Source organism: Rhyacophila brunnea, unplaced genomic scaffold, assembly GCF_057557595.1.
Source record: "Rhyacophila brunnea isolate RB1 unplaced genomic scaffold, BYU_Rbru_1.0 scaffold_4, whole genome shotgun sequence".
Classification (NCBI taxonomy): Eukaryota; Metazoa; Arthropoda; class Insecta; order Trichoptera; family Rhyacophilidae; genus Rhyacophila; species Rhyacophila brunnea.
The window spans coordinates 14372972-14388394 of NW_028233068.1; the positions used below are offsets into that span (position 1 = coordinate 14372972).

The 15423-nt window shown below is 36.6% G+C and overlaps 2 protein-coding genes across 4 annotated transcripts in view; one reads left to right on the forward strand and one right to left on the reverse strand.

Moving 5' to 3' along the window:
- The window catches only part of LOC147066926 (uncharacterized), a 59643-nt gene extending 57025 nt beyond the window's left edge, over nucleotides 1-2618 (reverse strand). For both annotated transcript variants that reach the window (XR_015071535.1, XM_085954704.1), the window contains exon 1: nucleotides 286-2618. Coding sequence is in view for 1 of the 2 variants with exons in the window: in XM_085954704.1 (XP_085810830.1) it covers nucleotides 286-2374 (2089 nt within the window). In the remaining variant the exon portion in view is untranslated. The remainder of the gene's footprint in view (nucleotides 1-285) is intronic.
- Nucleotides 2619-2917: 299 nt separating this feature from the next.
- Nucleotides 2918-14651, forward strand: LOC147066927 (WD repeat-containing protein 43). 2 transcript variants are annotated; one of them, XM_085954722.1, is made up of 10 exons: nucleotides 2918-3121; nucleotides 3301-3663; nucleotides 8430-8605; nucleotides 9040-9357; nucleotides 10411-10570; nucleotides 10800-11006; nucleotides 11211-11341; nucleotides 11450-11578; nucleotides 12347-12567; nucleotides 13815-14651. In XM_085954722.1, the coding sequence occupies exons 1-10, from the start codon at nucleotides 2930-2932 to the stop codon at nucleotides 13967-13969; spliced, it is 2052 nt and encodes a 683-aa protein (XP_085810848.1). In that variant the 5' UTR covers nucleotides 2918-2929; the 3' UTR covers nucleotides 13970-14651. The 2 variants fall into 2 exon arrangements, with proteins under 2 accessions (XP_085810848.1, XP_085810846.1); XM_085954720.1 differs by having other exon boundaries at nucleotides 8433-8605.
- The last annotated feature ends 772 nt before the right edge of the window (nucleotides 14652-15423 follow it).

The following is a 15423-nucleotide window of genomic DNA, read 5'->3' on the forward strand; positions in this document are numbered from 1 at the left end:
TATACAGTGTAAATAAGTATAACAAGTGCTTTCATACTATTGAATTTATTATAAGCAGTGAACAAATACTTCCAAATTATGTCAGTTTAGAACAATATTGTAATCTGAGAAAATGAGTAAGCTTTATGTAACAATCATTTCCCCGAGGACACTATTCATAAGTGGATTACTTTAAGGTAGGTCAGTAAGTAAGCGGTTGAAAAGGTTAATAAGTTATACCGACAAAAAATCCCCAAACTAAACATGTATACATGGATGTTAGTAGTACAAAAAAATTCACTTGACCTTTGATGACTGCAGAATGCCTCGGACTAACTGGAGGCAGCCCCGCAATTCCTATCTCCGACTCGCCGCCCATCTCTCTGTTGTGTTGCTTAACGCTGTCCGCCCATTCCCTGATCCAGCTCTTATCACCCTGACACCGATTCAGACTAATATTTGAAAGGCGTCCAACTAAAATCTGCTCCTGAGTTTGACCGTGGCTATGCCCTCCGATATCTTCTACGATCAGACTTTTGCTCAGACCGCCTGGTGATTTTATAAAAACGTCGTCTGACATATTTCTGGATTTTTGGCTAGGTAGAAAACTTTCATTTGAAACGTTTTGTAGAACTAAATTGCTATTGGGCATTCTGTGCACGTATTCGCTTGAGTCTATTTGCGATTTAGTGAGACTGTTTTTCCTAGTTAGCCTTTCTCTAATATTAATGTCTTCGTTTTTGGGAGTTCTCTGAGTGATAGTCAGCGTAGAGCCTAAGACGCCGGAAGCGGTCACAGAAGTGAAGCTTCCGACATCCACAGACGCTTCAGGGGTTTTCGGAGTCTTCTGGAAAGTCTTTTCACTGATATTTTTTACTCTTGACTTAATCTTGTCAAGATAACTTTTGGCTGATTTACAAGGTTTGGTCATTTGGGGAGGTTCATTAGATTCTGTAGGAGATTCATAGCAGCATGATATTTCTAGAACATTTTTATCAGTCGACACTTTTCTTACGGGGTCTGGAATTGTTTTAGCCAAAAGCAACTCCTCGCGAATATTGCTACCAAAGTTTGCCAATCTTGGTTCAGTTGTTATGACAAAAGCATCGCTGGATTCTTTTTTTGGAGATGTTTTATGCATTTTATTCAACGCTTGCCGTAAAGGCTCCTTAAAATCATCTGTGCCGAAGATTTCATCTATGTTCATTTTAGCTTTCTGTTCTTCAGTATAATGGTCGGCCTCGATCGTGTAGGTGCCGGCCTCACTCACAGTAGAAGAAGGGGAAATGTTTCCGGGTTCACCGTCAACGGGTTGCTCATTATTAAATTTTCTATTGAGCGAAGGCGACCTCACCATTTGTTGCAAAGACATTCCTGGACTTTTCAGGTTATTTCTTGAACTAGGACTAAAACTGCGGAGGGGTCCGGAAGAGTTTCTCCGTGAAGATAGCCTCACAGGCGTGCTAGGGGTTTGCAAGATATTGTCTGGTGTGAGCATGTCTAATTCAGGACTGGACATATCGGCCAGCATCGGTACTTCGTTTGGACTTTGTTCGATAAGATATGGGCTATTGATTATGTAGTTATGCGCTACAGGCGTTACACAATTCGGGCTTGAGATCATGTCAGAATTTGTACGGCTCAATGTAGCCGTTGTGTATGGATGTTTAAGAGGAAGATTTAAACCTTGACGTGACGGTAGAATGTCACTTCTCGTCATGATGCTATCTACTATTGGACTTTTCGACTTCTTCTGCTGAGCATAATACGAATCCGGTGATTTGTCAAAGACGTTTCGCTTTTCAGATGATGGTGAAAAGGTATTCTCTGACTTAATTAAATGCCTATTTCGAAACGACTCCCTCTCGCTTGACACGGGCGTGAAGTTGCCACCCGTATTGTTATTGTGCAATTGTTTTTTATTTGTTTCATGAGGTATCTGATTATGGCGCAGTTTTGCAGAGCCAACGAAGCTGTCTTCTTGATCCGACGAGAAGTAGCCTTCGGAGTGATATCCGTGCGCTTTTCGAGGCAGCTTGGCGCTCATGGGAGGCCGCTGTTGGTGTCCGTTGGCAGGCGAAGGCCTCTGCCAGCTCGCAGACATCGACTGGACTCTTTGATGTCTGGCTTGCGATTTTTTAAGGAGATTCTCAAATCTAGACGTGTCCACGGTCTTCCCGTCATCAAAATTAATGACAAAGGCCGTCGGCTGATGTTTAGGAGATTCGACGAGGCTCAGATTGACCCCCTCGTCCGTTTTATCGTCCTTGGCTGAAATCTCGACGGGGTCTTGCGTTTTGCCCTGCGTTTCGGAAGTTTTGTTGATATTGTCGATCGTCGGCGACGTGCGGTGCCTCGGAGACTCCGCATCGTCGCGGAAACAGCTCACATTCATGATTTAACACGTCTGACACATCCCACTGCATATATTATGGTGACATCATTTCCACATATTCTCGTCGGAATGTCCACATTTAACACTGCACAATTTCGAGACACTGTCACATCATTTAGTTAACCACAAGACGGGGCTAAAAAAACTAAAAATAAATTTATCCGTCGGCCACCGATCGCGAAATAAACTATTTTATGAACCAAAATTTTCGCACTCGCGACACTATTGTTTCGAGATCTACTATGACAGATTTCAAGTTTTCACTTTCGGCATTGACAGGTTGCAAAACATAACGCTTCGTAAATAATACCGTTTTCTAAATAATGTAAATATTTTGAAATGTTTACTATTCAATTAAATTAACCACTTATGCATATTTCATTGGATGCATTGAAATGTGTATTTATAAATAGGTACATAGTATTTTATTAATCACATCTTTTTATTTTGTTCTTGATTTAAAAAATGTTTTTTGCAGTTGGTACACCACTGAAATCCAGAGACAATTTCTTGATTATCGGCATGAAGCTAGTTACGGAAGTCAATGTGGTAAAAATGTCGACATCCGCAAGCATGGGACAATCTGCCTTTTCGGAAGATGGGAAATACTACTCGGAAATCGGTAATGACGGCAGATGCAAAATATGGGACACAGAGACAAATCTATTGAAGCAGGAATTCACCCCAGATTTACATTTGAGCGCTCCGCTGTCATGTCTAAATTGGATACAACTCGATGGTGGAAAGGTAGGCATATACACGTTTCCTATAAATAATAACAAATACATCTCAATAATAACAAATAATAGTTTTACTGAGGCGTTTAAGTTGTATAATCACTGTCGACCAGTTCAATTTGCACATTCAAGTCACTGGGGTTGTGTATACATTTATTTTATTTTGACAACTTAACCTCGTATTTCCAGAGTACTCCTCGTTGGAAAAACAGAAAACGTAAATCTTCACAGCCTGACGATGAAGTTGAAACACAGAAAGCCTCCCAATGCATCGCTTTTGGTTCGTCAACAGGGAAAATTTTGATCTATTCTCTGACCCATGCCAAGATTGAATCTGTATTGGAAGATCCTTCGCCGTCAGTCGGTGAGCAAGATATAAACTGTATGGACTGGAATAGAAGACAAGGACTCATTAGCTGTTCTTTAGATTCTACAATTAGAGAATGGAGTATAGCAGACAACACAGTCAAAAGCAAATTTAAAATGAGCAGACAAGATAAAGGAATGCAGGCAACAAACACAACAGTTATTAAAATTGTTCCAGAATATCAGGTAAGCAAATCTTAAACAATTATTGTTCTTATTTTAAATATATTTGGCTATTTAGTTTGGAATTTGATAGGTATACATGAACTTTCGTTTTTTTAAATAACTATAACCGCTATATTAATCCATCTATCTATGTGGTATAATATGTAAGTACATATGAGTACCTTGGTATCAAAGTGGGACATGAGCCATCTGCAATAATTTACAGGAGAGGTGATTTTTCATTTCATATAAATATTGAAACATAATGTACATAAAAAAAATACTTGAGTAATGCTTAGAGGTTCAGAATCACATTTATTAAGTTAAATCTAAGATATTCATTTCGTAAATATTAAATATAATCGTTCAAAGTTGCTTATGTCCGCTTTTGACACTAACTTTTGCATTTGTCCGTGTCTGATACGCAAACGGCCGTACGTGTCCGCTTTTGACACAAAGTTTAATTTTTTTAAATAAAATTTCAAGGTGGTTCAGATTTCTTTTAATGACAAAATTTTAAAATAAATGAAAAGTCATAAAATTAATAATCATTCATTTTCTGGAGATAACAATTCACAGAAAGTTTAATTTTTTTAAATAAAATTTCAATATAGTTCAGATTTCTTTTATTGACAAAATTTAACAAGTGACAGAATTCATCTTGTTTTCAAAAAGTTTATCTTTATTGGTCCACCTCTTGTTTCAATGGGTACTAACATGACGATATATTTTTTAAACCTTTGGAAAACTGATAACTCTGTAATATTTAAAGCTGATAAAAATGTGGCCCTGCATACTGGAAGACAATTCCCAGCAGCGTTTAAAATGCTGTATTGAAATGTTGGCATTTTTTATTTTATAAATGTTGACGGCGTCTTTTTGGTACGAGAGTACTACAGAATTTCAATATAAAAGAATCTTGCTTGTCTTTAGCTAGGTGTAGAATAAAAGGATTTTTGAAACTTCCTTAATTTGGCATTGTTAATAATCCGCATTGAAAACCACGACGATGGCCGCATTTAGGAAAGGAAGGCACAGTTTTATTCAACTTAGAAACCACGGTTTGAAACAGTATTTTGTTCTTGATCCACCCTTTTTGCTTCCATAGTATTTCTATGGAGGTAATAGCGTGTGTGTACATGCGTCAATAATGAAAAATACTCGTAAATAACGAGTGAAAATGCGCAAAGGCTAATATTCAAATATTATTATTCTTATAAAAACATAAAATTATGTTTGGGCACATCATATTTTAACAATAAACCGCATTTAAAAAGATGCATTGTGATCGAAAAAGTTTTGTAGTGGTATTCTGGTAGTGCTTTCTTTAAAGTCTTTTCTTTGGCCCTTTTCCACTCATTGGGCTTAGCTACACGTTTTTTAGCATTCCTTGAGTCCATTTCAGATGATTAAATACAATACTTTTTCTTTAAAACTATTATAAATGCACTTATTTTGGGAAAAAACTGACACAGAACCTCTATTTTAGAACAATGTTATCAGACTGCCAAAATCCCGGCAGCCATGACTGTTTGAGTAGATTCCAGCTCAGTGATTGGCTGGCATGCAAATGTCCGTTGCCTGCGTGCACATATAAGTCAAGTGTCCGTTTTTGATACTATACAGTATACACGAACTTTAAACACAAAAATCTCTATGAAAACGACCGTTTTTGATACTGTCGAAGGCATTGTTGAAAAGAGCATCACTAAGGCCATCCTCCCACGGCGCAACTTATGTCCGTCGGAACTGAAACTAAAATTCCAGCCAGTATCTAGCTAATGTATTTCAATGGCGGCTCGCTGACGGCGAGACTGGAATCTGTCAGCTTCAAAACGGTCGCGAAGAGATGCGACATGCTAGTCGCGCGGTCTCTGAAGTTTCCAGTCACCGTAAAACAGTGGTACCAACATCATTAGATTTCGGTGAAAAATCATATTTTCTTACCAAAATTGGTTAAATATTAATTGGAAAATCAAAATAACCTTATGTAAACGCTGCAGCGCGCGTGTTGTCAGTTTTTGTACAACACGGTTGATAATTGAGTTTGACAGTTTGAGGTTATGTGATTATTATTTCAACTGGGTTTCAGTAGCGCCGTGTGCGAAGCATCACATTGGTCAGTTTATGAATTCCTTCACAAACCAGTTTCATCAGATTTCAGTTGCGCAGTGGGAGGATGGCCTTCCACTATCAGAATCAATAAAAACATGAATTTAGTGGAATGTGGCTTATGTCCCACTTTGTTACCAAGGTACTCATATATTATTGTCTTATATTTATTTGATTGAGTGGATTCATCTAAATTTTATTTCATTCGCTACCCGAGGCACCTTTAAGGCAGATACACATTGTGATCATGCCATGTGAGCTCTAATCCTAGAACCGTCAGAGATTGCAATAATAAAAAACTGACACCCTACAAAACATTGTATTAACTATAATGTTACTGTTATCTGTGGCTCCCTTCCAAAGCACAAAAAAAAACCACACGCTTGAGGTTGGTGGTTGTTAGACATGATACGTAATACGACATTGTAAACCTTTTGCTTATGGCGCGAACTTATACAAACTCTTGTGACATGATCACAACACATGTCTGAAGCACCAAAATTTTGCATTGACCATTTTCGGTTTGGACCAATGACATATTAAATGGACAACTCACTTCATACCCGGCGCGCACGAGAAATTGTGCATGAAAGTCATTCACAGATGTATAGGTAGATGTCACGTGACCATATGACGTTCCGTTTCCATTATGCGATACAAGCTTCGAGAATTTATAGTAATATCACCTTTATTGTAATGGCGTATTAGTGTCATGACTCATTGCGTTAGAAACAGATTCTCGGTTACTTACGACTTCTCGGAGATTAGACGCAAGTGAGCCCAGCGCATCACAGGCGACTGTCCAATGGTTTCTGTCATTCAATTGCATTGAATAAACATTATCTTAAAATGGCATTTTATAAATAATAAATAATACTAACACATGAAAAGTGGTATCCCATCTTTCTTGGAGTGTTAAGTAGATTTTTTTTACAATTTTTAACTAGGCACATTGGCATTTTGTAACACAATAATAACGGTGGAGTCGAAACCCGGCAGTCAGAAATTTTGTATGGGCAGACCCAGCGGTGTCGCCAGACCGCTTGCAAGCAGAATGTTCATTTGAGCGTAGGACACCGATATTAAAATATGAATTTCGCCATCCGGCAGACCCGACACAAAGTGAGTGTCATTTTATCTTCTAGATGCTTCGTCCATATTAATGTCATTGGTTTGGACACATCATTATCTACACACTGTTCCATACCAATATGCAAAACATCAAATTTGTAAATATCAAAATCGTTGTATGTGTAAAACCTATATGATATTATTTAAAGCGTTTACTACAGTGCGAAATCTTTACGTTGATAGGCGGCTTGGAAAACTACATCCCCTCCTCTCGCGTTTCAGTACTTTCAATACCTACTTCGAAATCGAAAACCATAGACAAGATACAACACGAGCACCGCTGGCAGGTCTCACGTTAAAGATTTCGCAGTCTATATGATATCCAATGGAAAGAATTTATTGCATTGCTCGTTTATAAAGCTTGTGCTCCATTGGCACTCAAGTCAGACGATTTACAGTCTTCGGACTTTTTTTTCATGTGGAGCACCCCAGATCTGCGGACTTTTAAATCCACTCGTTGGATTTCAAACATGTTTGATATTTTACTCTCCGGGTTGCCAGACTTCGTCCGTCGATCACTATGTAAATTAGATTTAACATTAATACGCAATCAGTCGGACCGAAAAAAAATCTGTAATTGTTTTAAACATTTTTATTAATAATTTTTTAATTTACACATTAGAAAATGAGAGATTAATCAATAATTTTTTTATTTGTATTTACGAAATTCATAATAAAAGAAAACGTAAAACGTGTGTTGTTTTCACCGCTGTATTATTTTATGCAAGTCTACATATAAATAACACAGAATTGTAGGATTATCAGAAGACATTACATAGCATAGACAAGTCAGACGATTTATTGTCCTCTGACTTTTGACTCGCCAATGGAGCGCCGGCATAAGACATGTTTTCCCATTTTAATGTCCCTGAATTTGGGCTGCGTCTTACACTAAAAATACATTACGATCGCGTCACGTGACCTCATGCAATGGGGAAAAATTTGCAATGTTGTATTTAAAATGTCATTAGACATGTTCCCAATCTGTAGCATATTTTGAATAGTGACAGCAAAATCTATCGGAATCACATTTAGGTTACACCTCACCACCAACCTGACATGTCTTCATGGGATGTTTTTTTTTCTTTTCCGAAAATTTACACAATTTTGAGTCAAATACGCATCTTTGATTTTTGTGATTTGGAAGACGGCTACAAATGATAATTGACACAATGTTTTTGTAGTTGTCAGTTTTTATTATTGAATGTTCTAATGGTTATAGCACATGCGCTCATGTGATGTGATGGTAATATTTTCCTAGCATTGCAATTAATACAATGTCGAGTACTCTGGGACGTACTCACTAACACCGTCAATGGCACAGAAGATGTTTCAGACTCTGATTGTGATATTACAAATGAAAGTAGAGAAATAATATACCGCTTTTAATGTCATTGTATGGCTTTCATCTTCATAATGAAAGTTTTTATATTTCATTTAATTATTGGTATTGTGTCTTATAATCGGTGCAATACAGTGGGTATTTCAAATTATTTTCAAGTATCTTCAAATAAGTGAATGACGATGCCCGTTTGATGTTTCAGCAGAAGAACTCGAATAATCCACACCTTTTATTAACAGCATCTTGCCAACTGAGGTTGTGGTCATTGGATTCTAAAACTTTACTACGCACAATGGTTGGACACGCCAGTGACGTCTGTCATTTGGAGGCTGTCACTTTTCCTCAAGATGGACGGTTTTATATTCTTTCCGGTTCAAAGTAAGTACATATCTTATTATGGTATAATATTGTAATGTACGTGGCGGCACCTCAGTAATTTTTCTTAAGTGGATGCAAGGATAAATTATTATACATTTAAAACAATACATAACTTTTACATAGACATGAAAACAAAACAGTCTATAGATTGGATTTGAGATTTTTTTCTAAATGGTCCTGATGTGATGAGACATGACCAATCACAGATACATTCACTGCTGACCAGTTAATTATATCTAATGGCCAACTACTTCAAACGCGCCAGTCGCGGTGTTAGCACTAAATGAGTTAATGGCAGTTTACTTAGCAACGGGTGTAGGTATTTAGGGGCCTGAAACGCTGACAGTTCCGGAGGTCTCAATGTGAAAATTTTTCTTGTGTGAATCGTCATAGAAATATTCGGTTAATAATATTTTGCATTACCACTTTTTCAGAAATGACCGCATTCTTAGTTTCTGGAATATCAACTTGACAACCGAAGAACTTAACAAAACATTGGACTCCGGCAATGAATCTAAATCTTCAGATGTCATCAGAAAATCTAGAAAACGTCGCTCCCGGACAAAATCTGGAACGGAAATAGATTCCTCGGATAATGAGACTATCACCAGTGCCTCCTGCAATCTTCTAATGGAAGATATCGCCCGACAAGTAACGTGTTTGGCAATCGTTGACGAGTTGCAAACTACCGTCAAAGTGGCTGCCGTGACAAGAAGTGGCGTAGCTCATTATTATGAACACACCTTGAACGGGTTGGTATTTTTATAGTGATAAAATATCGTTTAGTCTTTATAAACCTTACAGACTTTCCGATTTTGGGTTACTGTTTTAGCCAATTTGATTGCTATCAAGTCATCTCTAGGTGTATCAAGTGACAATTTTGTCAATCCGGCTTAAATGTCGGTGCATATGAACATTTTTTTCATTCCTTTTCTTTTTCCTACATTAATCACATCCGATGCTGCTAGTGCGATCCTAATTTTTTTTTGATTTTCGACAAAATGGGAGGTGTGCATAAAGTGCAAAATCAGAATATCTGAAGGCAACACCTAATTTGGTCAGGCTGACCGTAGACTAAACCATTTATGTAGGGTCAACCAATTCATATTCTTATTACAAGTGTGTAGTTTCCTTATTCTAGGCCCAGACCGCAAGGTGAAAGTGGCATAAGTGAAGAGGTAACTTTTTCTTTCGGTCACATAATCATCAGTAATAAAACCTAATTCTGCCTGTAGCTAGCTCCCTCCACAGCCTTTACTGTGGCTCCAAAAATGTTGTTCGTATTGAATTGGTCTCTTCCTACTTACTGTAATTGGTTGCTTGTAGACAGAACACAAGTCGTTGGGTCAGATTAATTGAACTTGTCTATTGCCAAAGTCAGTTTGCAGTAATTTTTATCAGTACTAGTCATCAGCCCGGGTCAATCCACTGCTGCACGATGGTCTCCCTTAGCTCCTTCCAGTCCTTAGTTCTATGCTGCCACATACTTTGGATACATAACTGGACTTTATGAGTTCGTTGATCCAGCGGGTTTTAGAGCTTCCCTGTGTTCATTTAGTGTCCCTCGGATACCTCTCTATGACGATATATGTCTAGCGGTTGTCCACTCACCGAGTGACATTCCATCCCATTGCCATTTCTTCTGCTTGGCGTACAAGTATCATACCAATAAATAGCCTTCTTCAAGTTCTTCCAGAGTTAGCTGACTGATCAGCTCACTCCGACTTGCTAGTTTCTCGTTAATAAAATTGTGGAAGTCACTATTAGATTACATTGTACATTGAATGTTATCCTTGATTTTTCAGAGCAAGCTTGAAGCCGATTAAACCTGATTCCACCATTCAGGTGGCCAGTGAAGAAAAGTCTGGCCCTGTTAAACCTGCTCCCCTCCTTTGTGGCTCACTGCTTAGTGATTGTCTTTTAATTGGATACTCATTGGGGACAGGGCTTGTCTTTGAAAGAATCGTAAGTAAAATTATATTAGTAAATTCTGTAGCCTTTTATAAATGCCTCCAAAAAACTATTATAACTATACTATATAAAAACTATAAACAAAAAGGTATGTCATAATATCTCCTTATTATCTAATGTCCGAAATGTTGATTAGCAATAATTATCGATCGTCTTAAAATGTTAAAATCATCTCAATAATATTTGCAGTACTTATTTAATCATTTATTTTTTTCTTATTCAGATACCAAATGTTTCGGAAAAGACACAAGTGTTAATCAGGACACCGAAGGAGAAACAATCTTCAAAGAAAGAGAACTTGAAGAATGAAACAGAATTGGCAACTAAAATCCGGCACGGCAATAGTTCAGATCCCGCTGTTATCTATCTCACCGCCGAACTTGACAATAGAAATCAGAAGTCTATGAAAAGACCGATTGGTGGGAAACAGGTGATTTGAATATCCTTATTGGTTACTTTATTTGTGGGTAGGCTTTCTACAGTGAATATAAACCCTTTCCAACATTAAGTTTAATTGTATCCAATTAGTTAAGTGATTTTAATGTCCTTATTATAGGATAATATATTATAATATTATTCCTTAATAATGTCACGACATTTAAATGATTTTGTATATTTTTTTTGTAAATTGCAGGTCGATGTCCCAATGGAGTCGAGGTTGGCGAACTTGAGTTTAGCACAATCGGCTACCGGCACCAAACAGCCCCCAAACACAAAAAATATGGCACAACTACTAGTGCAAGCCCTTCATTCCAAAGACGCTAAGTAAGTGTAATAAAGCCAAATAATACTCAAAATCACATTACTTTTGTTTGATGTTAATTGGCTTTAATTGATTTTATGTACATTTAATGTAAATTTGTGTATTTTCAGGTTACTTCAGACAGTTTTTGAGTGCACCGATCCAGAGGTTGCATTCAATTCTATGAACAGGCTACCAATTCAATATATCACCCCATTATTGGACCATTTGACTGATATGTTGGCCGGAAAAACTAACCAGTAAGTAAAGATTTTTCTTTTCTGCCGCTATTGCAATGAGTAACAATGGTTCAATTCTCAATTCATCAACAGGTGTGTGGCAACCCGGTGTGGATCTTGGTTTCTTCCAATATCCCTCCACTTGTCCCTATTAAATGTTTCCGCTTTCCAACTCAGTACCCCCACCATAATACGGCAATCATCGACAGCTCTATCTAGTCTCTCCATAATGATTTTTGACCTGACCGTCCTGCACCATATTGGATTGCTAGACATGACTTTGGTGCCGGTTCATTGTCGTTTATATGATACACATGACTTAGGTAGTGCAGTCTTCGAAGATTGATTGAATTGTGCTGAAAACTTCGTACAGACCGAACAGCTCTTTGTAACGTCTACTTCAATTGCTAGTGTCCCTAATTGGACCATAGAAAATCGGGGGAAATTTTTCTTTCAGTATTGTTTAGGGTTTGTTCATTCTGCATAATTAATGTGCTTTTAGATCTGCGAAATAGCAGACAGAAATTAATATGTTTTAATTGACTGGCGTAGTATTTATTCGCTGACATTATTCTCTTGTTATTGTCCTCCAATATTATGACAGTTCATTGGAGAACCAAAGTAAATGAAACTGTCACCTGTATCAATCAGGCTAAGACACGAAGAATATATTATTTTGTTCAATTCCGGATTGTGTTAAAAAATTCATGAGATAATTTTTAATTAACACCAATGTAGCGGGTGACCATCTCTGATTCACTCAAATGATATATTGCTGTATCTTTGCAGATGCCGTTCAGCATGTGTGTGGGCGTCTGCCCTCTGTCGTGCGAAATCGTCCGCCCTGCTCGCCCTGGGCGGAGGAGGGCGAGGGTTGGTGGCAGCGCTCGCTGCTCGCAGACCCGCATTGCCTCCCCTGCTGGCACTAAAGGCGCGCCTAACCCTTGCTGTCAACAACCGCAACCAAGACCAACAGAATGACACTCAACCTCCACTCTTGGAATACAATGGTATGGTGCTAAATTAATTTTCATCCAAATATTTATTGATTTATGATTAAACAAAGACAACATGTCTATACTCGAAAGTTTTATCTTGCGTTTTGTTGAAATATTCTAAGAAAAAGTCTTGATCCATGATAAAAGAAAGATAACATTGCCACACTCGAATATTCTATCTTTCATGTAATGTAAATTATCATATTTGCTGCGGATGAAACATACAGATTTTTACAATGGTGGAGGTAGAGACTGACAACTATTACTTGAAGTGTAGCAGTTTGGAAAAAGTAATAACTCACAATACAATGACAATACTCACATCATAACACTAGTACCAGTTATAGTTGTCAGTCTTGGTTATTAACCATTTTCTCAACTTATGTTCTGACATTTAAAGTTCCTTGAGAAGACCTACAAAAATCAAATGTTTTTCTTTAAACCAATGAAAAGAAACCTACGGCCCCACGGTATGATTTTGAACAGCCTGACATGGATGATATAAATTGTATGGTCAAAAAAAATATCTTTTACATATGCGAATGCAATACAAACCGAACACCATTACTGCATCATGTAGTTGACAAGAGGAAGAAATTATTCAGGCTATGGGGATATATTGTCCGATTTTAATCGATGATGATAGATCATCTGAAGACTAGAAACAAAAGCGCCAATTCCTATTTTTGAAAAATGTTGGCTAGTCAATAAAAATGTCTTATAACTCTTTTTTAGTTATAATTTTTAAAAAAATGTTAATTATTGATATTTCAACACATCATCTGTTAATGTACTATTGAAAGAGGTCAGGAGGTAAAACAGAATGTAATTATCAAAAAATACAGTGAAGGTGTGTGAAAATGCCAAGCCCATTCTGATTGTCATGTCTCAAATATGAAACTGCATTTTCAATCCAGGCGTTTCGAGTTTACAGCGCAGGACAAGATCCTAAATTTGAAAACCCAACTGTTTTATCGGTGGCTCAGTTCCATAGTACGATAAGTCAAAAATTTCAGGTTTTGAGTTATGTTAGCCATTATATTCGTATATCGCTTCTCTTCAGTTTCACAAAATTACTAGTTTTCCTCGTAGGGTCGATGTTTTTGTCACTTTTCTACAAGTCAGTATAGGTAAGACAAAACTTTAATCAGCCATTACTCAAAACTACTAATTCTTGTAGCACTATGTAACTGAGTCATCGATATGTACAATACATATATCGTGAATATTCAATCAATCCTGTTAATATTTCTTTGCAGATACATCGTCGGAAGACGAATTAGAAGATATGGAAGATGCTGTCATCAACAACGGAGATGATGACTCGGCCTCGTGGAACGAGAATGATGATGACGATGATGATGTTGATGACAACTCGTCTAATGCTTCCGACCAGGATATGAGCGAAGGCTGAATTCATTAATATTGTGTTCCTACATTATGAATTTTCACAGCTGTGCTGCTAAACTTACATCAAAACTGACTTCCTAAACTTATTTCAATAGGGCTATTGAAAGGAATAGAATCGTGCAGTAATTTACAATCTCGACTATTTGACAGATATGTTTTGAGACTTTCTCTATTACTACCACCTAGAAATCTATGTAAATATTACTATTTTTAAACTGTGGCTCTATAAGTTTTTTTTAGCTTTCACATAAATATTACACTAATATTTTCTACGTATATCTTACCCAAAATGACACCATACAAAGAACCGTAGACTTTCATTCCAGCATCAGTCCCATTGATTACTGAATTAAACCAAGACTATCCTGAATTTATTGTGAATCAAAATGACTAGTATTTACCGGAGACAATGTTTTATAATTTGATTTAAACTTCCTTCTCAATATTTCATATTATGCATAATAGATACACAATTTAAGCATTTATTTTTATAAGGAAAACGTTATGTACATAGATAAGTAAAAACTATGAACTTATATTATTACTCTTTCTGGTAGGTATTTGTTTTATGAGTGTATACTTGTTTGTTCTTAAATAATAAATATATAAAGTAACAACCTTTACTTTTGTGATGAGTTGAATTTTACATAAGGAAAACAAGAATAAAACATGTTACATAATTTTAACATTGACTTTTATTGTTACTTCCACAAAACAAAATAAACATGTCTTGTAACATCCAGTTAAATATTGGTTGAAGCTATAGGTCACAGGTTCAAGTCCAACATCCTAAAATTCACATTTTCAATGTGTTTTATCTGGACCAAGAATTCAGTGTGTTCGACAAATGGCTAACCAATTGTTGCAAAAAAAAAAAACGGTGTGCGTATTTATGTACGCGTGTTAGAAGTTATACTTCATTGGCGTAACAAAATAAAATAATCACACACCATGTTAGTCAAAATTCACATAAACCAAAAATATTCAAACAGAAAATAGTTTTCACATAAACTAAATATGTAATACCAAACAAAAGTAACATACCTATCACACTTAAAAATATTAAGCTTAGTTTTGACAGCTAATCACATATAAAAAGGAGTAGGTACAATTCACAATGCGAAAGAATATTTTTCACCAAGCAAAATAATCCATACTCCTTATTCTATGGTCGGCTATGATCACATCATTGTGCGTGATGCATGCGTGAAGCATGTTTCAGATCTGTCAAATAATAAAGTATGATATACGATAGAATTGACGTTTTAATAGCCCCATATCAATAAAAACTAGAATAAAAGACACTAACTTATATCATTAAATAAATTATTTCTCGTTTTTATTTTATTTTGGCCAACAATAATAAATTCGTTTCCTAGGCAACGGAACAATTCTTCGTACATATAATAATAAATTCGCTGTCAAGGTAACGGAGCAATTCTAAACTATAATATTATA